The 25,669-nt window shown below is 38.3% G+C and overlaps 2 protein-coding genes across 4 annotated transcripts in view; one reads left to right on the top strand and one right to left on the bottom strand.

Annotated features, from left to right (window-relative positions):
* The window catches only part of gpr137c (G protein-coupled receptor 137c), an 81,901-nt gene extending 67,419 nt beyond the window's left edge, over positions 1–14,482 (bottom strand). The window contains exons 1-8 of one of the 2 annotated variants that reach the window (XR_012592886.1): positions 13,801–14,482; positions 9,522–9,571; positions 9,157–9,264; positions 7,524–7,662; positions 6,685–6,834; positions 5,429–5,554; positions 5,212–5,336; positions 3,920–5,125 (exon numbers count right to left, since the gene is read on the bottom strand). Coding sequence is in view for 1 of the 2 variants with exons in the window: in XM_074626780.1 (XP_074482881.1) it covers positions 4,840–5,125; positions 5,212–5,336; positions 5,429–5,554; positions 6,685–6,834; positions 7,524–7,662; positions 9,157–9,264; positions 9,522–9,571; positions 13,801–14,175 (1,359 nt within the window). In the remaining variant the exon portion in view is untranslated. Of the gene's footprint in view, positions 1–1,916; positions 5,126–5,211; positions 5,337–5,428; positions 5,555–6,684; positions 6,835–7,523; positions 7,663–9,156; positions 9,265–9,521; positions 9,572–13,800 lie in introns of those variants that run through there. The other variant, XM_074626780.1, reaches the window with a different exon arrangement.
* On the top strand, positions 13,994–23,446 carry txndc16 (thioredoxin domain containing 16). 2 transcript variants are annotated; one of them, XM_074626772.1, is made up of 20 exons: positions 13,994–14,134; positions 16,391–16,574; positions 16,721–16,803; positions 16,995–17,068; positions 17,162–17,236; positions 17,494–17,615; positions 17,784–17,874; positions 18,014–18,182; positions 18,323–18,492; positions 18,757–18,817; positions 18,912–19,038; positions 19,136–19,282; positions 19,385–19,444; positions 19,581–19,776; positions 20,784–20,917; positions 21,079–21,163; positions 21,328–21,469; positions 21,718–21,905; positions 22,001–22,191; positions 22,274–23,446. In XM_074626772.1, the coding sequence occupies exons 2-20, from the start codon at positions 16,418–16,420 to the stop codon at positions 22,471–22,473; spliced, it is 2,472 nt and encodes an 823-aa protein (XP_074482873.1). In that variant the 5' UTR covers positions 13,994–14,134; positions 16,391–16,417; the 3' UTR covers positions 22,474–23,446. The 2 variants fall into 2 exon arrangements, with proteins under 2 accessions (XP_074482873.1, XP_074482871.1); XM_074626770.1 differs by lacking the exon at positions 13,994–14,134 and adding an exon at positions 15,481–15,749.
* The last annotated feature ends 2,223 nt before the right edge of the window (positions 23,447–25,669 follow it).

The raw sequence follows: 25,669 nt of genomic DNA, 5'->3' as shown, positions 1-25,669 counted from the left end.
GCTGAACGAACCTACCAATCACAGCGGGGTATATGGCTCCCGGGGACGGGCAATCGGCCGGGCTTGATGCAAGCAGAGAAACATTTCACAACAACTATGGCGGCGCCCGTGTAACATCGCATAAGCTTGATTAAAGCTTGATTTATACTTCTGCGTTGAATCGACGCCGTAGCCTGACGTGCACCTCTCCAGAAATGTAACTACACGTCGCGGCGACGCAGACCGCAACAGCTGTGATTGGTCCAGTCTCTCAGCGATGCTGAGCGGCCAGGACCAAGTTCTACTTCTCTCTGCCTCCATCTTTTCAATGTTTGTTCACACAAATCCACTCAGATATATTTTCTCTTTTCGGCGTTGCAGTAATGTCAGTAAAAGTTCTGTGGTTCAACAGTTATTAGCTCCAACTCCGCTCAGTTTCTGTTTGTAGTACAAGAAGAAGAAGGAAACTCATAGAGACGCCGCCGCCAACTAGCGGTTTGGTGGTGTAATTGCAGAGCAACACAAACACAGCAGGCACAACTTTATTGCGGAGTGACACCAAGTGGAATGAATATATATCTTGTCACACAGCCCCAATCATGTCTTTTTCAAAGCCTGCAGTGAAGAGAAAGGTTGGTGACGAGCACAGACAATTTCAGGAAAAGTGGGAGACGCAATAGAGGCCATGTTCAGAAGAACCGTTCATGTTCTTCAATGTTCCATTAATGTTCAGGACAGTTCATGTTCAGAAGAACCCATTCAAGTTAAAGAACTGTTAATAATGACGTTTGAGAAGATTGTTGTTTTTTTTAACAAAGCTTTTTTTGTGGAATACCTGATGCGGCCCAGCCTCACCCAGACTCTGCCTCCAGCGGCCCCCAGGTAAATTGAGTTTGAGACCACTGATGTACAGCATACCACTGAATTATATTATATATTCAATAAATATATATATACTCTTCTAGTAATAATAGTATTAATAATAATCTATTTTATTAGCCTACATTATATTAAATTATATTATAATATTATATATAAACTATTCTGTCCTGTTCCTAAATGATAGGCTATTAATTAATCACAATTGCAAGTGTATAAAGTTAATAGTCAATGCTTGTGATAAAAAAAATAATAATAATCTATTTTATTAGCCTATATTATATTAAATTATATTATAATATTATATATAAACTATTCTGTCCTGTTCCTAAATGATAGGCTATTAATTAATCACAATGGCAAGTGTATAAAGTTAATAGTCAATGCTTGTGATAAACAAAATATTGTAATATTTACATACAGCACACACTGCTTAATTTCTACCATAGATTAAGCACAACAGACAATATTAACACACCGTTTGAACCGCCTTAATAATAAAGCCAATTACATCTTTCATATCATTACAACACGGGATACGAGGCGATGATCATCAGCCGTGTTTTGGTAGCGCGTTAATGTTACTATTTATAGCATTAATAGCTCGACGATCTGCGATAATAAAGCCAATAGGAAATAGCGATAATAATGATAAATGACCGTCATTATAACGGCAACGATAAAAGATCCACCTTAGAACCATCTATGCATGTGTGTTTGCTAAATATTAATGGCATGAGGTTTGGGTGACACGGGTTTCGAGGCGAGGATCAGCAGACATATTCTGGTAGTGTGTTACTATTTTTAGCAACCGTACCACGACCAACGGGCTACTTCCTTGGCGCTGGCAGGAAAGCAAAGGTTTATCCCGTGGAGGTCCGATGCCAGGGCTTTGTCAGCAAAGCAGTAGTCCAACTGCTCCGTGGTGCTGGCGGGATGACGCGGTCAAACCTGCGGAAATCTGTGAAGGAGCTAGGGGAGTGTAATATTTCATTTAACACTTTTATAGATTAATAATTATGATTAGTTCGACAAGAGAAACAAAAATTTGGTTCACGTTTGTCTTAAAAACAGTGCAGTAGGCCTTTATTTAAACATGGTAGTGCTTTTCTTGCATACATCGTTAGTGATCTGTCGCACGATAGGTTACATTCAGTATGGCCACGGATAAAACAATCCATAACATGAAACGATTCATAAAACAATGATCGCTGCCATTTTATAGCAGATAGAGCAACACTTTTACATAAATTATATCACCTTGGAAAAGAAAATATGACACTGAGTTCTTGCACTCTGATGCAGAAGCATGCACTGCAGATGTTAATATTTCTGGAATAGGTGAACAGCTGGACCCAACAACTTCATTTCCATTATTAATAAGTATTGTTTTTTTTGTTTTCTTGTATGAAGTCAAAGTTTACATGGTCATTTACAGATTGATTTTCATGACAGCTGAAGTACCGTGGTGTTGGGTAGCATTTTTTCCATTCAGTCGTGACTCAGCACAGATATGTACACTGATTTCGGTCTGGGCCGGTACGCGGAAATGTTCCGTCAAAGTGAAATATTGCTCGCAGTCTGCCATGAGATTCAGAAGATTTGTGAATAACAATAGGAGGGAAAACAATCTGTTAAACAATAAAAAAAAAAGTCAAATAAAAATGTATAAAAACTAAAATGTAAGATCACAGACTCAAAAAACTCACATGGATTAGAAATCGATTACACACAATTAAAAATCATCCAACCATTTCTTGTGCAAAAATATTTTCCTTAAGGAATGATTATGATAAAATGTGATGGCACATTGATATTTCCTTTCTCAGGATAAATATTAAAATATAGACGATGATTGGAGAAAAGACATAAAACAAGTAGGAGATCCTACATTCAGGAAGCCTTTTTCTCTGAAGGTGAACTTCTTCTAAGTGCAAATTGTTGCCTCACATCTCACAGAGGATCAGATTACATGAAATATTTTTGGTCAAACATATGTTTCAGAAACATTTTCACCCTGTTATAAACAATCCTAGGGTTGATTTCTACTCCGATGTAGCTTACATTTTGATCCATTATATATTGTCCAAATTATATAATGCTACCAAAATCAATGATATGTTTTTAATCCCCAACATTCAGCATCTTGACAGTGTATGGCACTCCCTGTTTTAGGTTTTTCCACATAGTTTCCATTATGTATAATTATGGGGAAGTAAAGCTGTTGTTTAGTATAATCCAACAACAGCGGCATGTTCATGAGCAGATTTTGTTAAAGCCTGAGTCGGTCATTAAATTCATGTTGAAACTGTTCCTCCACTATTTCTCTATAAATGCAGATGTTTCACACACCAAGCTATTCACCAAGCTTGTGCTATTGAGACATGGCAGCTACATATAAATTTCACATATATTTTGCATCTGTAAGCAGTTAACATGGATGATACTTGTGAACACTGAAATAAATTGACCAGTATTTTGATTACAGTCAGTTATGAGAACTGCAATAAGCTTATTTTACAAACTAAACACCAATCCGGTACCGAGTAGGCAGGCTGAAACCTTAAGCTTGCTAACGGCGTTTGTACAACTCTCTATTTGTGTGGCACCAAAATTAACAAGCTGTTTCAAATAATAATAATATGCCACCAACACAATAATATTATCTGTGATGGATGGATATTAGCTTTTGTAATTTAGTTTTGCTAGGTCTCTGTCTTTTAACAGATGAGTTTAAGCTAACGGTTAGCAGTAGCAATAGCTCTCACTGCTACCAATGGCAAATTAGGCTAACGGTGTTTGTTCACTATTTCTGTGGCACTAAAAGTAACAAGTTGTTTAAAAGAAATAATAATTTGTCACCAACATGATAATATTATCTGTGATGGATAGATATCATCTTTTTTATTTCAGTTTTAGTAGGTCTCTGTCTTTTTCTAGACAGATGAGTTTAAGCTAACGGTTAGCAGTAGCAATAAGATAGCTACCAATGGCAAATTAGGCTAACGGTGTTTGTACAACTTTCTATTTCTTAACAATCACTGTTTGAAAAAATAATAACTTGCCACCAACACGATAATATTACCAAGACTGTTTGAGTTTGATTAGTTTTTTTTGTATTTCAGTTTTGCTAGGTCTGAGATTATGTTTTAAGCTAACGGTTAGCGTTGGCGAAAAGCTAGCTCTCACTGCTACAAACAGCCAAATGGCAAATTAGCAACAGCTAATTCCTGTCACACGTAACCAGACCTAACAGTGAGAAACACCATGAAATGCCCTTTTTTTGTAGATGCGTTTTCATTCTCAGAAAAGCCTTTTTTGAGCACGGAGGCTCAAGCCAGCAGGCCAGCATCCTTCACTGTTACTTTCCCGCCAAATAAAAAAATAACCTTTTTATACTAATTAATGATTGTACCATACGTGTGCCCATTAAAAACAGTCACACAACCCATTTTTGACAACCCAAATTACAGTTTGAGAAACGGCGAGTGAATATTATGTGTTTTGACTGACGTTAGCTAGCCGGCTACATCCTGTCTGAGCAGAATGGTATTGTTCCATAGAAGCACAATTGGAGGAAATTTACAAGGAAAGGATAATGAGAGCGATGATTATCTGGTCCCTGACGATTTCCAGTCTTAGAAATGATAACTGACCAAAACATTTGTTTTGGTCTTTGCAGTTTTAGGTGTATTAGCCATATTAGTACTAAAACTCTGGTCCATGGCCTGTGCTTGCTTTCATTCTGGTCATGCCATTTAAAGACAGTGATGACCTAAAAACAACAGTTAGTCATGGCATAAGAACTTCCCAGTTACTGATGCCACCACATTTCTCTGGACCCAACTTTTAGGCCCAACCTGGTCCGGAGCAACGCCTCAGAATATCACTCAAAAGTACCTGCCGTGATGTATCTGGGGAAGCGAAATGGTGACAAAAAACGCAGGAAATTGCAAGTCTTTTTCCGATCTTTAGGCTGGATTAATTCTGTGGGGTGCAGAAATACGTCTGCGAACCGCAGTAATAATTCTGCGGCGTGGAAAAGTAGTTGCTGTGATGATGGTGGTGGTAGTTGTTGTTCTGCGGGGTGGAGTAGTAGTTGTGATGGTGGTGATCGTGACTCTGGATGTTTCCGTAGGCGAAGAGGAGGGGCGCCGTGGAAGACGGCGGTGGCTGGGCGGACGCGACGCCCGCGGTCAGAGTCCCGTTGCGTTGGATGGAGCCGTACCAACTGGACGTACCTAGCTGGGGAGTGGTGGACAGCAGGCTGAGAGAGTGAAAATAGAGAAATGAATCTTGTATTGATTTTTCAATATAAAGCTTAACTGTATTTTTGCTTGGGTGTGTGCCCACCTGGCCCGATCGTTCCTACTAGTAATGCTTCTGGACAGGTCGTCATCGCTATCGTACCGTCGAGGGTTGTCAAAGAAGTACGCTCTAGAGCTGAAACTGTGGCTGTTGATCATCCCTCCTGGAGCCTGACAGTTATAGAGATGTTCAAACTTCGTTATACTTCACAGCCCTGAAGGGTCACATCTCTCTGTCTATCTTTATTTAAATGTTACATTACCAGGTTTTGGTTGGGTCTCTGGACTCTGAAGAAAACCACCACTAAACTTGTAGGTAGCAGCTCCCAGAAGAGCAGAATGATCCCAAACACAACGTAGGCTTCACCGCTGATCTCCTGCACATCGGCCTGTGAAACACGTAAACACAGTGTTTAATATATTAGGGTGTTTCCTGGGAAGTCACAGCAACCAAATTTCAGATTTTTGTTAAAAATTGCAGTGCAATGCTTGATAAATATATACAGTGTTATTACCCATCATGACATTAAAAAAAATTACTAAATAATGTGAGAAAATCATGAAATCCCCTATTTATAGAAAATGTTTTTATATCAATATTTACAATGATGCACTTAGCTTGATGAAAATGAATTATAGAATTATAGAATTTGAAAAAGGAAAATGTATAAAATGAAGGTCATTGTAATGTTGCGGTAACGACATTTAGTGATGAAAACCATACAAAAATAAACCTGTTACAGATTAAAATCATAACGACTATATGTAATTTTGTGTATCTGTTTATGTGTATTACATATAAATGAAATATATGTGAAATACTGGCTGAAACTAAACCAAACCTGTGATCACTGATTATCGATTGGGAATATACATATGTAAATTGATTGTAATGTACGATGTTGTATTATATGATAGAGCGTCTCGAGATAACTTCTGTTATGATTTGACGCTATATAAAAATAAATTGAATTGAATTGAATGTATGATGTGCTATTCTTTATTTTCTTTTTCTTAAAAGCCTAACCAGGCTTACGTTGCATCGGTTGCACTTTAATTAAGTGTAACAATGCCTTTGTATTGTCCCTGTCAAATAATCTAATAAATAAATGAAATACAAACATACTCTGATGGTTAAAATTCCTAAAAGTTGATTTTTTTATTAACTTACTTTTAATAAAAAGTGACCATAGTTGTAGAAACACACATAATATTCATTACCTGAATCTTGAGCATACTAAACAACTGAACAAATAGAAAATATTGTATATCAACCCTTTAAAATGAGCTGTCCATCTTAAGGCCTGAGCCATGATGTAGGTCAGGACACACACACACATGGTTATTTATAGCCAAACAAAGCCCTTTACCCCAGTAAGCATTGCTTTCCCAAATCTCCTAAAATGGATTGTCCCCCAGCACCCCCTCCACACACACACACAGGGCACTGTGTTTCTGGCTAAATAAAAGCTTGTTTTCCATCCAACTGATGGTGATGGAGATGGTGACGGTGCAGTACCTGATCAGAAACGCTGTACCAGCCGTAGTTGAAGGGACTGGGTTTGTCCTGTGGTGACAGGGCCACCGCCACCAGGTTGTAACAGGCTCTGGACGTGTAGAGCAGGATCACCACGGCTCCTATGGCGGTAGCTTGGCACACTGATGTACCCTGGTGGAAGAGATGCTATGCTTATTACAAGCCATGCGTCGGCTATTGCCCTGTAATTGAATGTCAGATGTGGGCCGCAGATGCGATCCATCAAATGACTGAGGCTGAAATGACATTAGGGATGCAACATTCCAACTTTTTGAGTCCTGATACCAATAGCGTTACTTAGAGTGACCAGGTGTCCCACTTTACGGGGGACTGCACAGCATTTTTATCCCACATATTGAGACGATGTCCCACATTTTCATTGGCTCCAGTTTTCAAAAGTCAAACCGCTTTTTAAAAATCTGGCTTTTATCCAATTGGCTGTGAAGAGAGCTCTCATCAAGGCGCTGTGTTTGCTGTAAAACTGCGCACACGTGGGTCAAGTGCAGGTTAACCTTTCACCGTCTTTGCTACGCTATACACCCAACAAGGGAAAATTGCAAGTCACCGCAAAGTCACAGCAAAGTCACAGCAAAGTCACAAGCTATGCAGATTTAGGCGGAATATGATGGAAACTACCACAAAGAAAAAGGAAGATCAGCTACAACGAAGAATGTGAAACTACTTATAAGTATGTATAAGCTGGTGGAAGGCGATTCCTTGATGTTTTTGTGACATTTGCTAGTTATTTTTTTCAATTTAACACAGCGACATGAAGCAACAGTTCTCAGTTATCATTTTTTTATGCACATTTTTATTCCTACCTTGGACACAAGGTAAACGTTGGCCGAGGACATCTTGGCGATCTTGAAGATGCAGACGGCCAGAGAGACAGCACACAGGACAAACAGACTGTCGTTGATCAAGACCCGGGCCAGGACTGCATGTCTGATACCTCCATCACTGGAGACATAAAAGATACTAACTTTAAAAGGGGAATTATGCACATTTTTAAAAATCATACATGTTATTTCCAGACTTTATACCCTATGACATCACAAGTTTGAGTTTTATCACTCTAGTTTTTGGATTCAGGAGAGAGTTGTTCATGTTTACTTATATTTTTTGGACTGTCTTAGACCATAGGAATAACAGTTTTGACAATGGGTGTAGTTCCCCTTTAAGACATGCTGTTTTATGACACTACATGCAAGGACCATTTGTCCACTTGGAGGTTTAGGATTGGATGAAAGTGTGTTTGCTTTTGGCTAAGAGCCTGGGGACAGTTGCAACACATTCTGTTTTTTACATTTCTCTCAATTACTCAGACTATTTGGACTAGACCAACCAAATTTTGATATATTAAACTCACATCTGTCTGCTAAAATTACCCATAACAATGATGATTACATAGGACATATTAATCACAATATTTATTTGAATGGCCATTTTCAAAGGGGTCCCTTGACTTCTGACCTCCAGATATGTGAATGAAAAGTATAATGTAGTATAAATGTGTTATATTAGCCTATTCTAAAATGGTGTGTTTGAATATTTCTGCATACTGGGGTCCCTAAACAGTGTTGAATTACATAAATTGGGTATCACTGTAAAGCTGAGACTCAAATGAGCCCAACTGTATTCATGTGTGATGATGTTAGTCCCCATAGGAGCAATTTCATTGTAGTGAGACCATTTTTTAAACTTGACCTCACTGTATAAAATGACCTGTGGTGACCTCTAGGATAATCACAGCCTCCTGAAACTTTACAGCCACAAACTACAGACCTAGAGCATTCAGAGGATGGATGGCTTTCCTAGCTATATTGACAATAAGGGGGTTTCTGAGCAGTTTACACAACACAAGTGCTCGCTATCTAATCGCCGAAAAATGATGCAGTTGCAGAAATCTCCAAATGTCAAAAGTTTTTTATACCAAATCACAGCATGGCTTTTTCTATGGTGTTCCTCAAGGTCTTGGTGTCTAAATGTGGTATTTTGGAGGGATTATTGATCATTTTTTATCAATTCTAGAGTGGTAAAAAATGGTTAAATTTAGCACCAAATCTGTGTAACAAATGGTATCAACCCAAACACTTTCACAATTTATTTTAATAAATGAATTCATGTTATTTCTGGTTTATGACTAAAACAACTTGACACACAGTGCTAAGCTGAAATTAATCTTCAGGTTCCCAGCTTCCAGATGATGTACACCACTTCTATGTGACATCTACTGTTGACCTGCTATCTCCCCCTAGGTACATGTAAATAATGCTTTGTTTGTGATGACCGTTATGTTAAGTCCAGTTAAGTTTCAACAGCTAGCACCGAGTGCCTGGAGGCTGTTCCGGCTCTAGGACCTCCTCATTTACAAATTAAGCACTGTGTGGGGGCTAAATGTTACATTAATATGCAGGAAAAACATGTTCTATTAATGATGTTTGTTTTGTTTACCTCGGTGATTCAGAGCGCTCCAGAGCTCCTTGCACTAACAACGCACAAGTTAAATTCACCACCAGGAAAAATATACTGAGACACAGGAAGAACAAACGCAGAGGAACCCTGGAGAGGGAAAGAGAGGAAAATACAGACAATGTGACTTTATTCATAAACAACAACTAATTAAAATTCATGGTGTCGAAGCTGCAAACCAACTGTGAGAAAAAAAGAAAAGACAGAGTCGAGGAGAGGAAGGACAAAAATATTATTGCATGTGATTAGATGCAGATTCTTTTAGAATAATTTCTCATAAAAAAGTCAAAATAAATGCAAGAAAAAGGGAGAGTTATATAACAAACAAAGTTAAAGGACAGACTTACTTGTATTTGGTGAGCTCTGGGGAATACTTGGCTTTAGCCTTAAACATCACCTAAACAAAGAAAAGTATAGAAGATATCATGCAGAGATAATAATACATATTTCACACTTCATAATCCCAGTATGGTATTTTAAAAATTTCACATTTAAGATATAGAATGAAAGGGGGAGCAGCAGAGGGTGGGGGTTTCTTTTAGGAAACGGGTGTGAACTTAACAGTGCTTGAGGAGATTCTGGTGTGTCGTAACACATATGCAAACATTTATGCAACGAACATTAAAACAAGACAACTTGACAAACGATAAGGCCGAGCAAGAATCCACATCATCATAGCAGGGACTGTCCTCGACCAATGAATTTCTTAGTCGATTAACACTCGTACGATTCTGTCGACCAATCGATTAGTTGATTTAATCGTCAGATCTGTGAAACTGAGTTTCTCCACAAAGAATCACACAAAAGCACCACTTAGTCTTTACCGGAGATGTGCTCAGAAATTTCTTAGAAATAAGTCATTCAGCATGAAAAGAAGCATAAAAATAACAACTAATCAACTAAAAGAATCTTAGTCGACTAAGACCAAAACATAGTGCAAGCATAATGCTTACTACTGTTTGTACTCTTAGACGCTCCTTTAGCCCCTCAGGCCTGTCAGTTAACAAGAACCGTTAACAAGGGGCGGAGATGTAAACTTAGCAAAAGGAAGTCAAGTGGATAATTCATTTGATTAACTAAACAAACAAACAAGAAAACAACAGTTGCCAAGTTGCGAGCAGCACTCGAAGAAAAAGGAGCACGCCGCTCAACATCTGACCGATCCCTGACACGGTATCTCTTTTTCTGGTGGATGTTAGTTTGGTAGCTCATTTATTAAGACAATAAACTGTATGCATATGCAGCATTTTTTTTCACTTGGACTTTGGACTATTGTACAGACCTTTTACATGCACAAAAAACTATATAGCACACTAAAGGAAAGGGAAAGAACACATAATCTTCTTTAATATAGAATGTAATTTGACTGTTACTAGCTATGATATGGTCTGAAAATGATCAAACAAATAGTCAAGACAAGCCAAACAAAAACTACATATCTACCAGCTGCCTCACTGCCAACATGTTATCAGTAAAAAACATCCAGCTGGACACAAGTCCAATTTACCAAAGCTGGGACACTGGCCTCCACTGATCTAGATCACTCACTTCCTGGAATGACTTTTTGGTTTTGAAAAATGTTTACCAAAATGTTCGGTTATTACCAGACATTTAATACTATCTCTGATCAAAGTCTACCATCTTTCAGGTTGATATTATATGATCTTGTAAATTGCTCAACGTGGTCAACACTCTGCCTTTTGTGTGAGAATGTAGGCCAGAAGGAGGTGATTTGTAACCTAGAAATGAAGCAACAGAGCACGGCCGGATTACATACTATAGTGAACTATATGTGTGTTTGTTGCTCAGCGTTACCATTAATGTTTTCTGTAGTGAGAAGGAGCTAAAATGTAATAAGGGGGAAGTAAATGACGGGTCAGGAGTCAAGCCTGACTCGTCAGAAAACACACTATATACAAGTATTTCCACACATGCCTGTGTGTGTGTCACACGGTAGGCTGTGTCACCGTGGCATGATGTTATATCAGCTCGCTTTATTACTGTCAGTGAGTTCAACATTAAACAGCGATGTTCAGCAGTATTGCTTTTTGAGGATTATAGCTGCTTTAATGTTTTCTTTAATGACATTCAGTAGGGGGGCATCCTTTTTTTAATCTTTTTATATATTAACTCAATTAATCCGTACATGTACTTTGTCATTTAAGATACAAACTCATTTCATCATACAATATAAATTAATATAACCTGCCATAACATGATCATCATATGTAAATCCAAAAGTGGTATTTATATTTGAGGGGAAAATAAAAATAAAAAATAAATAAAAGCAAAAACAGCCAAACAAACAGACATTATTATTAAAATAATTATATAATAATAATTGTTATTATTATATATTTAGATATTATTTAAAAAATGACAAATAAATTATCATTATTATTAATAATAGTACATAAATATGTGAGTAGAAAATAAATTAAAATTGATTAAAATAATAATAATCATGAAAGAAAAAATAAAGAATAAATAAATAAAAGCAAAAACAGCCAAACAGACAAATTATTATTAATAATAATAATAATAATAATAATAATAATAATAATAATAAATAGAGAATTAATTAAAAAAAGAACAATCATGATCAAAAAGAAAGGAAATACATAATATTATAATGTCGTCCTTTTTTAATTGATAGCTTTAATATAACTGAGACTGTAAAAGCAATTTGTTTCACGACTCGTGATTGAGAAAGTAATGCAGCAGCAGGATGGTCAAAGCCTCTACTGTGGGAGAAAAATATGAATGTGATCTATTACTCAGATTCTGACCCGGCTAGACATGAAACCATAAGTAGGAAAGGTTTGCTCACTGAGTTGGCCAGTCACATGGTTTTCCCAACATAGACAGAGAGATGGAAGAAGACAGGCATATGTTGCCACCATACATGTGAATGGAAGACATTTATGTTTACTCAGAGGGAGTGTAGTTTGTATGCTTTAACTGGATGCAGATCAGCTGAGGGGTTGCAATGTTTATTCAGCAGTCATATGACAACCTCGGCTTCGTTACCTAATCTCCACTCTCCCTCTCCTTTCTACTCAAACCTCTTTATTTGACTGTCTGTGCACCTTTAAATATGACGCTAGAGCCAGGGGACGGCTAGTATAGCTTAGCACAAAGACTGGAAACAGGGGGGAACAGCTAGCCTGGCTATCTAAACCAAGAAGAGAGAGAAGTTTCAGATGGTTGCAATCTGCAACCTCACCGCTAGATGCACACTGCACCTTTAAATATGACGCTAGAGCCAGGGGACGGCTAGTGTAGCTTAGCATAAAGACTGGAAACAGGGGGAAACAGCTAGCCTGGCTATCTAAACCAAGAAGAGAGAGAAGTTTCAGATGGTTGCAATGTGCAACCTCACCGCTGGATGCACACGGCACCTTTAAATATGATGCTAGAGCCAGGATCCTAGAGCCAAATCCTACACACTGCACCTTTAATCTAGGGCTGCAAATTATTTTCCTTGACGATTGATCTGCTCTGCCAATATATTCTCAATTAACCAATTAATCATTAAAATATCAATAAAAATACTGAAAAAAAAGTTCAATGTCAAAGAAGCACTGCCTCATGGGAGCTGTAGTTTTTTGAATAGCTGGTCTTTTATCTTGTGTGTTTATTGCAAATTCAATGTGAAGTCTTTTTTTTTTATTATTTAACCTTTATTTAACCAGGTTAGTCCCATTGAGATTAAGAACCTCTTTTCCAAGGGAGACCTGGCCAAGACGGTCAGCAGCAAGAACACAAAGTTGCAGACACAAATAGAGATAAAATACAATTCACAAACACTAAAAGCACTAAAATTTGCATTGAAAGAGAACCATCTAGAGACAAATGGGGGGACAGCTGTACAACAAAGGAAGCTAAAAACATTGGCATGCCATAGAGTCTGCTTCTAAAGCCTTCATTTTAGATTTGTTGTTTGGATATAATTTCCCAGAAGTCTTTATAGATATTTAAATCAATATCCACCTCACAAACACTTACCATACACTTCCACGTAACACACACTCACTTGTCTTTTTTTGATATATTTACTGTATTGTTATTGTTGTTATTGTATATATCTTGTCCTAATTGTTTGTTATCACTATTATACAGTCATATTATTTCTTTATATTAATCTTGTCTCTAGGTGGAGGCTTCAGATAGGCCCAGTGGGTTTTTTGCCTCTTCCTGCACTGTATATTATTCATTTTTGTTATGTTGTATAGTCTTAAATTGTGCAAAACAAATAAACAAATAAACAAACAAATTTGAAAATATTTTAATTAGGTCATTTTTAAGCAAATTCCAGGCTGAGGGTGCAGAATATGCAAATTCCCCAATTTTTGTCTGAGCTTTTGGGACAGAGAGCACAAAGAAGGTCCTGTGAAGGCAGTGAATACTGTGCACAATTTTTGTGGGAGCAGACCCAGAATCACCTTGTATATAAGGATGTACCAATGGGAGAGCATTTGCATGCATGGAGGTTAAAATGTGTGCAAAAATCAGATTAATACAATGAACACAAAAACTGCAATGTCAGCTGTTTTATGAAATCAGGTCGCATATGCACAAACATTGCACACACCTTCTTTTGTCAGACACAGTGCAGATTCCTACCTGTGTGAAGTAAAGGTTCAGCAGGCAGAGGGTGAAGAACTGCAGGCAGACTGGGCAGCAGTAGAGCAGCCAGTAGGCCAGAGGCTGCAGCTGGTTGGCCTGCACCACATTTCTAAAGTAAAAAGAGAAGAGGGTCGTCCTCAGAGCAGCCCACAGCAGGCACAGGAACAAAAACACACTCTGGTAGCTGAACCGCTTGTGTCCATAGTGCAAAATGAGCCAGAGCTGCAGGTAGACGAACACAAACAAGAAGGAGTAGAGCACGGTGTAGACGGCTGTGAGACTGAGCTCCAGTGTTGGGGAGATTGCAGCTGCAGGGGACTCCTTCAGTGAGGTAAACAAATGGGGATTAACCTCCTCTCCTGCAGAAAACATCTCGCACTTTAACACATGGGATGCTGTGAAAGGCGAAGACACTTAAAAATGGGTCAGATCTGGGCTGAATGCATCAAAAAGACGAGGGTAAAAAATGCAATAAAAGCAGTTTTATTCTAAAAATAAGTGGCATAATGATGTTTAAATCCACAAAAAGGCTGAAAATGTCTAGTTTTAAAATTTTTTTTTAAAAATAACAAGAAAGAAAACAAGAGAGGTCCCCCTTGTGAATCTCTGCAAAGCTGTTCTCTGCAAAAAACAACTTAAGGGGGGGAAAACCTCCAGATCAGCTGTGATGCAGTTTTAGACCCGCCCCCCTTGTTTTCAACTAAAACGGAAACTGTCTCTCTGTAGCCGCCATCTTGGCTCAACATCCCACCGTTTTATATTGAAACAGCTGACTTCAGAGCCACAGATTCATGCCAGTTTCCTCACACACATTTCCCCAGTGCAGCGTTCTCATTGGCTAACCCCGCAGCCCAACCTCCACAGCGCTCTCACCCCATTGGTTCATGATGATGTCAGCTGTGGCAGAGCCCGCCCACCGTGCGTTCTGATTGGCCAAACAACTGTTCTCTGATCTGATTGGTTCAAAGACGCAAAGACAAGTGCCTTCAAAATAAAAGCTTAAAATATTGTCAGTAGATGGAAAAGAAATTGCTCTCACACTCATTTTTTTAATACTTTTTTTCTCCCTTTTTTCAAGGCTGTTTTCATATATGCAATCCACTGCTCGTAATTATTTTTTATTTTTTTTATTTATTTATTTGCACATATATAAAACTGCACAAAATCCAGTCAATGAAAAAAACAAACAAGAAATGTGTCAGGAGAGGTCAAGAAGCCACAGGCTTATACAAAAGGACCAAAGGAGAAAAAACAATAACAAAAAAGGAAGAAAGATCTAAACTAACATAATTTTAAAAATACAACAAAAGTTAAACAACAACAAGAAGTACACAAAATGTGCAGAAAAACCCTAACCAAACAGTGGAAAACAATCCAATAAAAACAATGAAATACATAGAAAAAACAGTACAGAAGAAAAGAAAAATATATCTATCTCTGTTTGCAGTTTTATATATGTGCAAATAAAGAAATTAAAAATTAAAAAATAAAAATATTGGCGTGCACGGAATCACCGGAGATAATATGTATAACAACTGCAAAACAGCTGTATTATCATTAGGTGCAGACTATTACAGTATAATTTGAGTGTTTATCATATAAGTGGTAGGACTGCTAAAAAAAAATAGTCATTGAAGGATTTTATTTTGACACCATAACAGGAAATCCTGTTTCATCTCTGGTAGCTTGACACATGGAGCATCACTCTCCCAACACACACTATTTTTCATATTTCTCTGTGTAGTTTGGTGCAAAATAACCTCGAAAACCTGCTTTGTTGCTGGCCTAACCTTAGACTTATACAGACATGTATCTTTTACCTGCACAGGTGTTTACCTTAGCTCACTTTAGGCATGTAAAACCATGGAGGAACATCCAGAAGTTGGCAGCTAACAAGCCTAGCTAATGGACTAGCTAGAACTTTAACCCCTCCTCTACTTTCTCAGGTAAACAAGCTGTAACTGTCAGCATCTTTTGCTGTGGCTGCTTATTTTTCCACAGCAGATGATGTCATAGCAGGAAAAGCACAGGTGAAATTGATCATCATGGTGTCACAGTAAAGCTATATTCCAGTGATATTAATGACATACACCTGTGCTTTTCCCCACTGTGACATGTGAAAAAGATCAGCTCCATTTTTACCACTTACACACCAAAAAACTGACAATAACCTGATATTTTCAGGTGGAATTTCATTCATTCATTCATTCATTCATTCATTCTTTCTCACTGTGCAATATCATTTTCCACTTGTGCAATTTTGTTAATAGTATGTTTATTGTCAATACTGTATATACTGCTCCTATTTTTATACTTCTATTTAAATGGTTCATATATTTGTTACACTTTGTTTTTTTTACTGTGTTAGCTGATGCATCTTGATCCCCTTTGCTGCTGTACACTGCAAATTTCCCCACTGCAGGACTAATAAAGGAATATCTTATCTTATCTTATAGTGCAGGTCATATGAGTGTTCATATTATTGACCCTCCTTGTTTAGTTTGGGATCATCATGTCATGCACAGACAACATTGTACTCTTCTTTTTATTCCTCTGTGCTAATAACAATGCTTTCTTCCCCTCACAGAGAGCCCAACAGGGATTGTTCTCCACGATGATGTGGACGTGCGTGGTAGTTTTCCTGCTGTGTGTGGGGTCAGGAGGATGCACAGAGAAGGCCAGCACACCAGACCTAATAGAATACACGGCTGCAGACTTCTACGAGAAACTGCATTCTGGGAAGACGATGTTCGTCTATTTCGAGCGTCAAGGTAGGCTGCTCACACACACACAATGGCTTTCCATATTTGTATTCGTTTCACGTAGTTTTTAAATGCACAAGGAGTAGCTCACATTGAACACAGCAGTAACATTAACATCAATGGTTAAAAGTGCATAACAGTATTTCTGTCTCCAGTCTCTCCAACCATCTCTCTCTTCTTGGCGGAGTTGGAGAAGTCTGCTGACGCTCTGAAGGATTATGGAGTACTTGTTGGCAGGGTAACTGTAGTCCTCTCGGTCCAATGTGCTCCATCTGTTTCAAACTATATTTTTATTAACACAGAAAAAAAAACACAAACCTCAAACTTAGGCTGCGGTCGGAAACTTTTAAACTGTTAATCTCTTTATCTCTCCAGATGTTAAATCCTCAATCTGAGCACGGTTTATCTTTTTTTGTTTTAACTGTTTAGGTCGACTGCAACAAAGAGCTGGTTTCTGAATACTGCTCAGAAGAGAAGGTGGTGCACACAGCTTTTCTGTTCAGGTGGGTTTTGTTGATGGTATTTGCAGACACAGAAGACCTACAGGTGTGTTGTACTTTAATCTTCCTCTAACCCTGCCTGTGTCTTTCTAACAGGGGCGGCAAGGAATTCCTGGGTTTTGGTTTGGACACCGTGTTTGACGTCAACTCCATCGTCTCTGAAGTCCTGTTGTAAGTATAAAACACTCTCTCGGTTATAATGCAACACAGATGTGTGAGGCTTTAACTTTTAGTCCTTGCTTGTATCTGAAACATACACACCAACAATTTCCTAATATTTTGAACACACTGATAAGTAATACTCGTAGAAATATGCTCAAATCATAACATGGAAATGTTAGTTTGGTCTTTTTATGATAAAGATATAGAGCAACACCAGATTCCTCCTTTAAGACGTACTTGACAGAGCTTTTGTCTTTCTCTTCTAGTGCCATCCTGCGTGAAGAGGTCAAGTACGTTCACACAGACACCGACCTGCTGGCCATGGAGAAGGCGGCCAAAGGGAAGAAGGACATCGTGCTGGGTTACGTCCGTAGTCTGGGAACACAAGGTATGGAAAAGAAGGAGATGTACAGAGTGTCAGTGATGGAGATGATGCGTTTAAGGACTGATTCCTCCTAGTCTGGATCGTACTGTGAGAGGCCGCCGATCCTGATGGAGACTCAGATTGTCTGTTTGACTTGAATGACGAATTAAATGTACCATTGTGTTCCTTTAGAGCACAGATCGATGATGGAGACGGCGTATGTGTACGGATCCAAATACCAGTTCATCCTCATAACTGGAGGCCCAGTTTTGAAGCATTTAGGGTAGGTTCTTCTTCCTTTCTTTCCTGTCTCCCCTCGTCTTAAAACTGTTTTAATCTACGTGGTGATGTTGAGGCAAAAAACTGTCATCCATCCCCTGAAAAGTACTTACTGTGTCTCTCCTTCTCCGTCTGTCTTCCAGTGTTGACGAGGCGTCTCACTCGTCTCAGGTGTGGTTCCTCCACTGCCGAGTTCGCAGCGGGCTCAAGACCGCGAAGACCTCGGAGCACTGTCCTCTGACCCGTATGAGGAAGCCCCTGTCCACCCTCAGCCTCCACTCCTTCCTGCAGCTCATGGAGGCTCCACTAGTGGTGAGTGGGATAAAGTTTTAACATTTAATAGCTAGACAGGATATTCATTAGAGATTTCTGCAACATTTTGTAGCACAAGTCAGAACAAAATCTAAACGGTATTAATTCGTACATAATCAAATGTGTCTCTCCATCGCCAGTCTGAAGTTTACGACGACCCGTCCTCGGTCCAGCGCCCTCAGTTCCCCTACCAGCACACCCCCCAGATCTTCCTGTTCTCTCGCCCCGCGACCAAGCACGCCGACCTGGACACGGCCACCACCCTGGCCTGGAAGCTCCGCGGCCTCGCCCTGCTGGTGCTCGTTCACAGGTGAGATACATATATGAGCACGGATCTGAATACAGTTTTAGGGATTGTTTTTGTTGAGAGCTAACACATCACACATGCTGTATTTTTCCTGCAATTTAATCTTGTTATAGCTTTTGATTTTATTATATTTTGCTGTTACTGTATTTCATCATAAACATATTGTTCTATATTCTTTTTATTTAGTAGCTTTGTTTTACCAGGTGGTATTCTCTAATAACTGTTAGCAAAACTGTCTAATCTACTTTTATCTGTGTGTGTTATCAGACAGAGTCCTTCAGTGAAAACCCCCGAACTCTATAACGCTGCTTTCCGGCTGCCCGAGAAGGTATGATATAATACACATTTTTTTATCTGTTCAAAATGTGCCTTAAAGGGAGATTTGACAAGTATTTAATACTCTTATGTGTGTGTGCTTTAAGAGTTCAGACGTGAAGTATATGACCTATCACCACATCGATGAGTTGTATCAGCTCTTCGCAAATCAAGAGAAAGAGAAAGAGGAGCAAGGGGGTCAGCTGGAGGAAGACGACGTGGATCCACATGCTAGTAAGTGTCTGATGAGAGATGAGAGAGATGAGAGGGAGAGAGGAGTTAGCGAAGGAGAGAGAAAGGAGTGTTTATGTGTTTCTGTGTCTGCCCCCAGCTAAGTTGGACGATGAAATCGCGGCATCCGTCCACACACAACGAGCCAACATGCTGGACCTGGACTCCATCATCGAGTTAACCTCTGACAACTTCCACACCGAAGTGGCTCAAAGCAGCCTGACGGTGGTGCTCTTCTACCTCAGATGTAAGCCACACTCTTCCTACTGTCCTGTGAGGCAATGGGAAGCAAATGAATATGAATTTGAGATACATGCGGATGGAATTAATTTCTGCTTTTCCCCACCAGGGGATGCTGTTTCAAAGGTTTTTCTCCACTCCTTCATGGACGTTGCAGAGAGACTTGGAGGTAAACAGGAGGATGTGATGATTCTTAGGCCAGGCATGGGGAGTTAAAGGAGATAACCTGACTAAATAGATAAACAGAGACAGTTTTGAAATGACTTGATCTTGATGTTTTTGCCTGATTTACTAAATCTCTCCAGATTCCGAGGTTCAGATGGCGGGGGTCGACTGCGGCGAGTGGAGCGACCTCTGTGGTGCCGAGATAGGCAGCGACCTCCCGATCCCGTTCCAGCCAATCACGGTCTTCCCCACCGTTTTGCTGATCCGCCCCAAGGAATTGGCGCAGCACTACGGAGGCATGCTGGGTACTGAGGCGCTGCATCGCTTCATCATGATGTGAGTTTGCTAACAATCCGCAGACAAGAATTTGTCTTTGAAGTTATTTTGAAATCAGTAGTTGAATTACTTCATATTTCATTCTTATTCTTATTCTTAATAATTTATTTTATTTTATTTTCATTCATTGACTCCAAACAAACAAAATTCTCCAAAATACAAAATAATTCCATCTCACAATACCAATGAGCAGGGCAAAGCGCACGCCATATCACAATGCTAAATCCAAAAGCAATATTTTTATGTGAGGGGAAAGAAAAGAAAAGGAAAATAAATCAATTAATTTAAAAGCAAGAAAAAGAGAAGAAAAGAAACAAATTATAAATACATTAAATAAAATAAATTAAAAGCCAGAAAAAGAAAAGAAAAGTAAATAAAATAAGTACATAAAATAAATTAAAAACAAAAGAATAAAGTAAAATAAATTAAAAGCAAGAAAAAGAGAATAAAAATAAATTAAACAATATAAATCAACAGCGAGAAGAAAAGGAAAATAACGAAAAAGAGAAGAAAAGAAAATTACATAAATAAATAAAATAAATTAAAAGCAAGAAAAAGAGAAGAAAAGTAAATAAAATAAATAAAACAATAAAATAAATTAAAAGCAAGGAAAAAAAGAAGAAAAGTAAATACAATTTTAAATATTAATTCATTAAAATATTAATACAAATAATGGTAAGTGAGTGGAGAAAATATATGAAATTCATTTAATTAATAATCATAGTCATGATCATAAATAAAAGAATTGCATAGTATTATAATAAATTACGTAATAACAAATTAACAATTAACATCATAATAAATTATAGTAATACATATAACATAATACATTTATACAGTGCAACATTAAAATAAACAAATCACCAACATTTCAAGAGCTTGTACCAGGTCTTCCACAAAGTAAAGGTATAACAATAACATACATGGCCGTGAAGTTCTGCTATATGTGTGTCTATCTGTGTACTGTTTTGTGTGTATGTGCTTATTATTGTCTCTTCTTTAACCAGGAGCCAGACAGCTTCTCCTGCGCTGCTGTCCACCCGAGAGAAAGTGACATCATTCCTTCAGGAGGTTCCTCACCCGGAGCTAGCGGCCCATAAGCCTGTCGACAGAGTACTGGGACTGTTTAAGACACTAGCAGGTGTGAGGCTGTACTTTATCGGCTAGTGATGACATTTTCTAATTAATAGTGATGCCTACCCTGGCACCCTGGATGCTGTGGCACTTAGTGAATGTCCCCTTCAACCCAGTGACCTGATGATGTAACGATGATGTAACAATGATGCTGCTCTGTCTTGTCAGGCGTAGCACCGTTTATTGACGCAGCAAAGTCGCTGAGAGGAGAAGTGCTGACTGGAACGCTGACCGATGAGCTGGCAGAGGAATGGTAACGGCTCTAAACTCTCATCATTCCTGTTTCAAGGTCGTCCCTGACCGTTTGACGTCATAATGCACCTCAAGTGCTTTTTGTCTGGATTTGACGAAACACAATGTCACCAAAGGATGAAGAGTAGGAGAACAATTAGTGTCTTAATGTGTATTTCTGTGCAGGGCGGCAGAGCACAACGTTGACCTGCCTGCGTTGTTGGTGTTCCCGTCCTGGGGGACACACACTCGTCCTTCCACGCTGCCTGTGTCCTCCTGTCCTAAAGAGCTGGTCTCACACATTAATGCTGCACTGCTGCATCCACTGGTAAATCAAACTGTGTACTCATTCATCTTTCTGTGTTATAAAGACACGTTTGCATCGGGAAATACTAACAATTGTCTGATTTAGAGTCCAAATTTTGTGGTTAGTAACTTACTGATACTTCAGCTACCTCACTGGAAGTTACGCCCATAATCATTTCTACAGTAACGCCTCCGAGAATAAGGTGGATGAGCCAAACTTTGATTTATAAACGTGTATATTTGAACTCTCCGTCTCTGTTTTGTCTCCAGCCTGAGCTGACGGTGGAGAACCTGCCGTCCTTCCTCTCTCGGGGTAAAGCCCTGCTGCTCCTCTTCGTGGGAGAGGAGGAGGACGAGATCGGGCGGAGGCAGAACCAGGCGCTGGTGGAGGAGATGAGAGGAGTGGTGGAGATGGGAGGGGAGAAGATGGAGCCATACCTGGCCTGCTGGATCCACCTGTATGTACATCAATCAAAATGAAAGCCCTACTAGATGGCATCCATCCATCCATCCATCATGTATTCTTATATTTCTGTCTCCATGTGTGTTCCAGTGGCCGTACTCCAGCTGGTATGTCCGTCCTGGGCTCATACCTGGGCTCTATGCCCCCCCTCCCTGCTCTGGTCCTCACCCATTTGCCCTCCGGAGGTGAAATCTACCAGTACGCTGCCAACACGCCCATCGTGGCCTCCTCTGTGCTGCAGTGGCTGCAGAGGATCGAGGAGGGGACGGAGTCAGCAGCAGGTAAGGAAGAGGACGTCTCTGGTTCTTGATATTATAACAGAAAACTATTGTAGCATTAGATTAAATGTCTTTGTCTCTGTAGGGATGATGGGCGAGGACAACTGGGCTCCCTCCGCCGACTTCATCGACTTCCTGAAAGTCATCGACATGCAGGACCCCGACTCGGCCAAGCAGCAGACTCCTACAGAGGAGGTGGAGGAGGAAGAGGAAGAGATGACTGTGGAGGAAGAAGACGATTCCTCCTCCAGCTCTCCTGACAACAAACTCCACACTGAACTGTAACAGAACAAGATGGGACAATAATCATGTGGATATTGATTCTAGGCTTCAGTTCTTACTTATTTTTAATATTATGATGTATTTATCATAAGATTATTGAATAAATATCTGAGATGTATCGGAGCAAGATTTAGCAAAAACACACAATGCAACGTATTAATACAGTTAAAGGTGGGAATAATGAAAAGACACTGAACTATGGAGTCAGCAGTAAACACAAGTCTTTCATCCAGGAGACCGGTGTCCGTGTCCCTTGCGTCCCGTTACAATCAGCTGTTCGAGTCCCGTGCTTGCCTAAACCTAAGCAAGGGTTTTTGTTTAATTCACAACATTAAGAACATGTTTACTGCGACTGAGAAGTGACGCTGAGGGCTCTGACGACGCGTCAGTATGTACCTCCTACCTCCTTCATCCACAACTGGTTTATTCATATTATAGAAATAGTTTGCTCATTGTTAGATACATTCCTTTTGTTTTATTATATTTTTGCTGTAATATTATGTAGATTATTTATTCCATGTAGAATTAAATCATCATTGATCAAGAGGAAAATGTCCTGTGATTATGAGCTTTTTATACATTTGAATTCATTTAAAATCCAAGTAGAGGTTGACATAACTTCTTATCGTGCAGCAGTAGCTGTCCAGGAACAGTCTTGACATTCAGGTTGAACGTTTACAGAAAGCATGGCTTACGTCTCTCTGTTTACTTTCTGTGGTTTCAACATTATGCAACCTTTGGAATCAGACTTCAGAGTGGAACTTTCCCATCGCTCGCCCTCCCCTGCAGCTACATGTGATGTGTGTTTATGAATAGCCGTGATGCTGACAGGTTGGAAGTCCTCTGACAGGGGTGTCTCAATTCTTTGTTTTAGCTTCCCCGTCATTCTGGCAAAACGTCAGTCATACCTGTTGCCAGAAGGCAGGCACAAAAACAAACTATTTTTTTATGTGTAAGATCTGTATAGGTGGGTTTATATAACAGTAGCTGACATCTACCCAACAGGCTAAACAAGCTGGTCCTATATGAGGAGATGGTTCAACTCTATCTTTGTGTCAGGACTTGTTTTGCATGGCATGTCAGTAATAATTGGCTTGTTATCACGTCCATCAAAAGATTATTTGAATACATGAAATAGAGGTATCTTCTATGAGGAAAATCAGCCTTACTTGAGTTTATAACTCATGTGCACAGGGGGAAATGTTAGATAATGGCTTACTTTGTTATGTATTAACCAGCAAATAAACAAGCTGGTCCTATATCAGGTGATGGTTCAGCTTTATGTCTGTGTCAGGACTTGTTTTGCATGACATGTCAGCAATGATTGACTTGTTATCCCGTCCATCAAAAGGTTATTTGAATACAGAAAATAGAGGCTTAACCCTTTCTAAAATGCAGCACACTGTATTTGCTGTGAGGAAAATCAGTCTTAAGTTTAAAATTCATGTGTATAGGGGGAAATATTAGATAATTTATGTATTAACTAGTAACTAGCAATTAAACAAGCTGGTCCTATATGAGGAGGTGGTTCAACTGTATATTTGTCAGGACTTGTTTTCCATCAAAAGGTTATTTGAACACAGAAAAAAGAGGCTGAACCTTTTCTAAAATGCAGTAAACTGTATTTTCTATAAGGAAAATCAGTCTTAATTAAGCTTATAACAATGTGTATAGAGGCAAATATTACATAATGGTTGAATTTGTTATGTAATAAGCAGTAACTAGCAAAAAAGAAAGGAAATAGCAGCTTCAAAGATATCAATCAGCTTTGTTTAGTAGTTTATACAGATTGCTTATGGTAGCAACTTCCCAAACAGTGAGGTCCAAGAAAATAAATAAACATGACCCAGAGGCTAGTGCTGCCTTCACGTGCTTAGTAAATATTGTAAAATGGAGATGTGACCTTGGACATGTGGTTCAAGTGATGAATACATTGTAAAACAACAATTTTTTCTTTTTCTTCAAAGGTCTTTTTATTAATTGTCAATAATCAATAGAACAGTCTATATACAGGGAAAGTTAAGACATCAGAACTGGACTGATATGATCCACTTTCTTGGTCTTAGTGAGGACTCTGGCAGCAGCGTTCTGAATCGGCTGCAGCTGTCAGCGATTACATCGATACATCGATATGTAAAAAAATAAATAAAGATCGATTTATTCTGATATAAATCGTTGTTCATTATTTAGGCAACTTTAATATTAGTTAATATTAATTATAATTTTTTTGAGAAACCCACTACAGTAATCTCTGAGTAGCCAGTAGTAGTATCTTCTTTTTCCTTTTCTTTAAATTGTATTTATTTATTCATTATTATCATTATTATTATTTTTTTTTAATATTATATTTTTTAATATTATATTTGTAATGTTATATTTATAATTTATTTACTTTATATTTATCGTTGTTTTTTTTGAGAAACCCACTACAGTAATCTCTGAGTAGCCAGGAGTAGTATCTTCTTTTTCCTTTTTTAAATTTTTGTAATTTATTTATTCATTATTATTATTATTATTTTTAATATGTTTTTTTAATAGTATATTTTTAATATTACATTTATAATTTTTTTAATATCATATTTATAATTTTTTGAGAAACCCACTACAGTAATCTCTGAGTAGCCAGTAGTAGTATCTTCTTTATCCTTTTTTTTTTTTTTTAATTGTATTTATTTATTCATTATTATGATCATTATTATTATGTTTTTTTAATATATATTTTTTAATATTATATTTAATATTACATTTATCATTTTTTTAATATCATATTTATCATTTTTTGAGAAACCCACTACAGTAATCTCTGAGTAGCCAGTAGTGCTAACTTCTTTTTCCTTTTTTTTAAATTGTATTTATTTATTCATTATTATCATTATTATTATTTAATTTTTTTCTCTTCTATTTACTTCCTTCTATTTAAATGGTTCATATTTTGTTACACTTTGTTTAGCTCTTTTTTCTTACTGTGTTAACTGATGCATCTTGTTTTTTTTCACTTTATTGCTGTACACTGCAAATTTCCCCACTGTGGAACAAATAAATGAATATCTTATCTTCTATTATCTTATCTTAATGAACAACGATTAATATCAGAATAAATTTTTATTTTTATTTTTTTTAAAGTCGACCTGACCAACTTGAATTTGGTATATTCCGATTTTATAGCTGATCATGAATGTTGCACAAAAAACTGGGCCGT

Source organism: Sebastes fasciatus, chromosome 24 (assembly GCF_043250625.1).
Source record: "Sebastes fasciatus isolate fSebFas1 chromosome 24, fSebFas1.pri, whole genome shotgun sequence".
NCBI classification, from domain to species: domain Eukaryota; kingdom Metazoa; phylum Chordata; class Actinopteri; order Perciformes; family Sebastidae; genus Sebastes; species Sebastes fasciatus.
The sequence above is the reverse complement of the archived record's forward strand: the minus strand, read 5'-3'. Positions and strand labels throughout refer to the sequence as shown.